A 6,990-nucleotide genomic window follows, 5' to 3' on the forward strand; every position below is an offset into this window, starting at 1 on the left:
TCCCAGCTACTTGGGAGGCTGAGGCAGGAGAATGGCGTAAACCCGGGAGGCGGAGCTTGCAGTGAGCTGAGATCCGGCCACTGCACTCCAGCCCGGGCTACAGAGCGAGACTCCGTCTCAAAAAAAAAAAAAGAGAGAGAGAGAGAAAAAAAAAACTGTAGCCCAGAGCTAAAAACCTCACCAAAAGGACACAATTAGAAGATGGCAAAGTATGGCCTAGGACTTGATTTCAATTCCAATCTATTCTCATCTATTTCTTCTACCCTCAAATGGTTTCTTAATTACAAGGAGCCAGCATGATTGGGTCAAGATCCCAGTGGTATCTTGAGGGTAGTATGAATGACTAGGCCAGTGTGAGCTGATATCCTTCCTCTCGTGGGATAATTTTCAATGCTCACAGAGGAATCAGAGGGGTAAAGTGTTGCTTCTCAACTGGGTTATGTTTTAGCAAAGTGCCAAGAGTACTTAAAGCCATAGTGTAAATGTGGGGTGAGGAGTGGGGCTTTCTACAAAGTCAGTAATACTAGAAAATTTGAGAAAAATGTTAAGCAAGTTAATCAGGTAATTAAAAATTATTTTTGTATTCAAACAAACACCAATATATTATGGCACTGAATATAAAATGTACATGAATATTTAGCAAAAACCGGACACTTTCAAAGAGGTATCATGCTGGTTCTGAGTCTGATGCTATGGGCTTAGAAGTACACATATTCACTGTCAAACTCTTAAGAGGCAGAAAGGTTTGAGTACTACTATATCAAGGGAATTAAAATAGCATTCTCGATGGTGGCAGAAAGCGAATAGAGTTAGAGCTACACAGACCTGGACCTGTAGCTTACTCTTGCCACTGTGTGACCTTATATCAGTCACTTAATCTTGAACTCAGAGCCTCAGTTTCCTCATCTGTAAAATATGGTCAATATTACTTAGCTTGTGGTTTTGTTACAAAGATTGGAGATAATATATGAAAAGCAAACTGCCTGGACTCTAGAAAGACTATAATAAATGATGGCTACTTGGCAGGATGGATCACTTGAGGTCAGGAGTTCACGACCAGCCTGGCCAACATGGTGAAATCCCATCTCTACTAAAAATACAAAAAATTAGCTGGGTGTGGTGTTGCCCCTGTAGTCACAGCTACTTGGGAGGCCAAGGCATGAGAATCGCTTGAACCTGGAAGGCAGAGGTTGCAGTGAGCCAACACTGCACCACTGCACTCCAGCCTGGGTGCCAGAGCAAGACCCTGTTTCCAAAATAAATAAATAAACATAAAAATGAATGATGACTACTTTATCACAAGCCTATTGGAATCTTTATTTGACTATCTAACCATTCACTTGGTTTCAATTTGTGAGAACAAGGTAAGGCAGGCAATGAATATTTACAGGCCCTCCCGACCAGTCACAGAAAGGAAACAGGTCAATAGGACTAAAAAAAGGGATCAGTTTATTATACTCACATATTTCATTTCAAATTTCTTAGCCAACATTTCCACCTCTTGCCTCTCCTGATGTTCATCATTAAATGGGTCTTCTGTGTGAATGAGCTTCTTCTGATTCAAGGTGAATGGGAAAAGAAACAGAAGTATCCATTAGTATTACAAATAGTATTATTGTTTATTTATTTATCATTATATAACAAACACTTCAATTCTATTTCAATAAATGTGATCCGAAAGGAAATAAACTAGTGAGAATATATAACATATGTTATACAATTATATTATTCAGAAACTATATTTTAAATTTAATCAATAAGAGACTTTTCCTAATACTAACAAGTCAGAAGTATTAAAACTAAAAAAAGTTGTTTCATAGTAAAAAATATTTACAGTTGTAATAGACTCATATACACTTCATAGTGTTTTGATGAGTAAGAACTCAACAATCCAAATTGTCTTCACCTGCAAAATGATCATACGGTCACCTTATCCAAAATAACAAGGAAAAAAAATCCCCAGGAACACTAGCTAAACATGAAAATCTCACTTATGACTCTAGAGTGATATCTTCACTAGCAAAGATTAACTGCTTTGATCAGGAAATGCTTCCAAAAGGAGCTCTAGATTATTAATTAAAATCAACACTTAATCATCTGCCTGTGAGTTAACACTGAGTGTGTATAGCAGCTAAGGTTTTCTGTTGAGGTCCAGTATCAACAACCATTATATCACCAATATCCTGTCAATGGATATCCATTCAGGGAATACACACTACTTTCAAACAAAGCTAGAAAAGAGAAATAGCTGCAAAAAGGTTACATTACCATGCCTTTCTTCTAGTAGGGGAGAGTGAAAGTTTATTATAATACATGGTTTAAAACACACAAACACAGAGCTAGAAGCCCACATTAACCATCTATTTAACAAAACAAACAAAAATAGCCATCACATCCTTAAGTCTTCTACTTTAGTATACAAACATATATATGGTTTTCAATGCACAAAAAAACCAAAACAAGGATAAAAATACTACTTTTATCCAATTTCAGACAACTGACTGAGGTAATTAAAAATTAAGGTATACTACAACTGAAATACTGACACAGATTCAATGGACTCTGAAGGGCAAGAAAAAATGCAGAAGGAAGGAAGATTTGCACACTTAGAAACTGAGATACTTCATCCTGGATATAAAAGTTGATAAGTGATCGGTCTAAAAAACATGATAGAAAAATGTGGACAGAATGAATACGAGACAATTCATCACACTTGGGACATTAGAATAAAGGGATACTTCTTTAAAGGAGTTAACTTTAGAATTAATTTTTAAAATCATTGTAATAAGTAATAAATTTATAGAATACTTCACCCCAATAGAAGTTACCAATGAAAGGCCGGGAGCAGTGGCTCACACCTGTAATCCCAGCACTTTGGGAGGTCAGGAGTCCAAGACCAGCCTGGCCAACATGGTGAAACCCTGTCTCTACTAAAAACACAAAAACTAGCCGGGTGTGGTGGCACCTGCCTGTAGTCCCAGCTACTCGGGAGGCTGAGACAAGAGAATTGCTGGAACCCGGGAGGTGGAGGATGCAGTGAGCTGAGATCCTGAGATCGCACCACCGCACTCCAGCCTGGTGGAGACAGAGAGAGACTTCGTCACCCCTCAAAAAAAACTTTACCAATGAAAAACATAAACATGATCCAAAAAGGAATCAACTAGTGAGAATAATAAGGAATCCTAGGCATGTCCAGGGTATAGCCTTTTTTGTTTGTTCTTGAGACAGAGTCTTGCTCTGTTGCTCAGGCTGGAGAGCAGTGGTGCGATCTTGGCTCACTGCAAGCTCTGCCTCTTGGGTTCACGCCATTCTCCTGCCTCAGTCTCCAGAGTAGCTGGGACTACAAGCGCCCGCCAACTTGCCTGGCTAATTTTTTGTATTTTTAGTAGAGACAGGGTTTCACCGTGTTAGCCAGGATGGTCTCGATCTCCTGACCTCATGATCCGCCCACCTCAGCCTCCCAAAGTGCTGGGATTACAGGCGTGAGTCACCACGCCTGGCAGGTATAACCTTAACTAGAGGCTCAGGTTAAGGACAGTGAGCAATCGCCATGTCTATTACAAACTGCTCCCTCACGCACTGTGAAGCCCAAATACTTCCTCTGTGGTATGACTCATTTTATATGTATAAATATAAACCTATGGATCTATATTTTTGATAAGAATCACCTTATATGCCATTCTAAAATATTTTATGTACTTTATGTAGGTATCAAAAGTTCAGCTCTTATTTTCTCTTGACAGCCTACAAAAACAAATTTAAGAAAATGGACTCACTTTTCTTTTACAGTTAAGAATAAACACCCTTCCCCAATCAAGACTAAGCTTTTTTGTTTTTTTCAGGTGAAAAAATATCTGAAAATTATCAACTACCCACATGCAAAACTGATGCAGTAATTTTGTCCTTTGATCTTAACTCATCAACACCACTTTCAGGAGATTCTTTCACAAATTTTATCCAAAATATGCAAACAATGAAATGCCATGGAATTCTCAAATAGTACAGTTATATTAACATACTATAAACACTTATTTTTCTTTTTACAGTAAATGTTCAATTAAGCATGTTCACAAATGGGTGTTCTGGTTAACTGATTTTTCTGGTTTACTAAGAATTAAACCTTTTTTTTGTATATCAATCATTGCCAAAATTTATTTCTAAAATGCACTATTACCCTTCAGCCAGAAATGGTGACCAAATTAATCACTCATGATAGAGATGATTCCAATGCCGGTCATCATCCTAAACCACCTCAATCACAGCACTGTACTGCACAGAGACAATAAGGTTAAAGGTTTAGCTAACCTGTGGTTTTGTTTTTCGTATTTTCCCAGCACAAATTATTTAATTGTGCTTTTCGCATTAAAAATAGAGCACAGAAAAATTTCTGATTGTGTTTCAGTAAATCAGGGTTTTACTGTTCATTTAGTATTTACGAAGGGAACTGATTTAAATGCACCCATATGAATGGTATCCATATGTAATACACCTTTTGTTTTTTTTTTTTTTTTTTTAATAGCCCCACATCTACCAATTTCAGCATCTGGCACTAAAATCTTATTTACTGATAGATGGCTATTTCAAAAATGTAGTCCTTCCTCCTCTAATTCTTCTAATTTTGGGAACCACCAACTTTCCAGACCAATTCTAATGTTCGCATTTTGCTTTCTGATGGTCTCTCTTCTAGGATTTCCCTTCATGAAACCATGACAATTTTACTTAAACATATGTTTTCTACGCTTTCTTGCATAATAAGGGTATTCACTGGCAGCAATCACAGGAAAATGTGGCAAATCTTTGTTGCAAAGGTGATTATATACAATGGATTTTGTTTTGTTCAGAGGTATATGAAAAAAGATAGAAGGTTGATATACAACGAGAAAATTGGGCCAATAGACACCTACATTGTTAATAAGTAAACAGAAAAATTAAATGGAATTATTCCTCTTTCTCCCATTACACGAAAGTAGTAGTTCTGGTGTTACCAAGTTAACAAAGCTAGGGTGTCAAACTTTTTTACAATTAAATGATACACATGTATTATTAATTTGCCATCGTGTGACTATTACAGCATAAATAGGGACATAATAAAGGTCTTTGTAGTTCTACCGTGACTTACATTTTACGTCATTTTGGCAGAATCTTCTAAACTATATGAGTTAATATTAAGAAATTTTGTTTTACTAAGAAATTATGTCACTATGGAAAGAAGTACTAATAAAATTACATACGTCTGTAAAGTGAGGATAACAGTTTTTACCCCATGGAGTTCTGTAGGACTACTAGAAAAACCACGTGCAGTGCTTAGAACCGTGTCTAGCACACAGTAAGAACTCAGTAAAGGTAGTTATTGCTATGTATTTTTTACACAAAGAGAATGCTTCTCTCCTGCAATTTATGAAAATTACAAAAACTGCAAAACAACTTAGATTAGCAGCTCAAATACACTGTTTGGAAAATGCTCCAATCCAATATTTTTAATATTCTTTTGGGAAAAAAGTGACATCACATTTATAAAGAGGGGGCACTCAAGTGAGTCTAAAGAGCAAAATGTTATGTGGAAGTGACTAAAGTGATCTCTACCTTTAAACAATTCATTCTGGTTTAAAACATTTTGTAATGATTGGACCACACAACATTTCTAAATAATGATCAAAACATTAGCTGGCCATAAAGTAAACAAAATCTAGTGAAACTGTTCAACATGATACTTTGTGACTAAGCAGTCAGTCATTTTGACCATAAAGGTAGTTGAAGATGAAAAAACAAGTGACTTCTGGAGTCCATTAGACCCAAGCTAAAGCAAAGCCTAATAACGGGCATAATTGCTAAGCAACAGAGAAAAACTGTTCTCTTTCTTTACTGTTAATCTATCATTTCCTTTTCTAACTTACTTCTGAAGATCCACCAACCCACAACAATAAAAATTACAATTACCAACATAAGCCCTATCCTTTCTCCATTGTTCACCTCTTACATCAAAAGCATACCTATGTATTTTCAATTGTTTTAAAAAATTCAAAGCTGAGATTTTTCTCATCATCCTCCGAAAATTACAAAGGCCGAGTACAATGTTCTTCTATAAACTAATGATAATACATTTAAATAATATGACGGGTAGGTGTCAAATAAAACAGGAGACACTTTCCCATTCAATTACAATATAAACAAACTCCACAAAAAAGGAAAGCTAAAAAGGTTTTCCAATACCAACACGAGAGAAAAATTAGTAACCAGATTAACTAACCCACTTCTCCATTCCTAAAGTGGGATCCTTAGTCTCTGAAAACCTTTAATTATTCTTAAATTCCCTTCGATTAAGAAAAATATCACAGGCACGCAAGCACACCTCAGCAGCCACGGCGCCCAGCAAAACAAACAGTGATGAGGATGAGGATGATACGAGAGGGGTTACACAATCTCTCTGCTTCAGACTGGGGGGCGTGTCCCCCAAGGTTTTCTCTTCCTTTCTACTGGAACGACAGCTGTAGCGCCACAGGGAGAACCCAGCCACACGGCCTGCAGGGCCCCAGGATTTTGTGTGGGGTGCAGAAAGGAAAGAAGGAAAATCTGAGGTTCCGAAAAGTGCACAAGAAAACAGGCTCGGCGCGGCGTTGGGAGCGAGTGCCGGGGGTTTGGGGATTCGGTGCGGCCGGGTGAGAGCCTCGGCCACCCCAGGGAGTGGAGGAAGCAGCGCTCACCGCCCCGTCCACCCGCTCGGCCCCGGCCCCCCGCACCCCACCCTCGGGGCGACCCGGACGCGCTCGGTGGGCGTCCCAAGGTGCAAACCAGCTGGGGAAGACGGCGGGTCCTGAGGCTCTCGGGGTCTGGGGCAGGAGGGAGGAATCTTCTGTACCCGTTGTTCTCCGCACAGCAGCAGCTCCGGGTAACTGAACTCCACGCAGCTCTCGTCGGTGGGGTCTTTGAGCACCAGCTCCAGGCGCACCGTCTCCCTCGGCGGCCGCGGCGGCTGCTCAGCCCGGGAAGCCG

The 6,990-nt window shown here is 39.0% G+C and overlaps 1 protein-coding gene across 1 annotated transcript in view; it reads right to left on the reverse strand.

Annotated features, from left to right (window-relative positions):
* The window catches only part of UBN2 (ubinuclein 2), a 79,326-nt gene that overhangs the window by 63,147 nt on the left and 9,189 nt on the right, over window positions 1–6,990 (reverse strand). The window contains exons 2-3 of the mRNA XM_011995502.1: window positions 6,857–6,986; window positions 1,463–1,555 (exon numbers count right to left, since the gene is read on the reverse strand). Coding sequence (XP_011850892.1) covers window positions 1,463–1,555; window positions 6,857–6,986 — 223 coding nt within the window. The remainder of the gene's footprint in view (window positions 1–1,462; window positions 1,556–6,856; window positions 6,987–6,990) is intronic.

This window comes from Mandrillus leucophaeus, unplaced genomic scaffold, assembly GCF_000951045.1.
Source record: "Mandrillus leucophaeus isolate KB7577 unplaced genomic scaffold, Mleu.le_1.0 Scaffold49, whole genome shotgun sequence".
NCBI classification, from domain to species: domain Eukaryota; kingdom Metazoa; phylum Chordata; class Mammalia; order Primates; family Cercopithecidae; genus Mandrillus; species Mandrillus leucophaeus.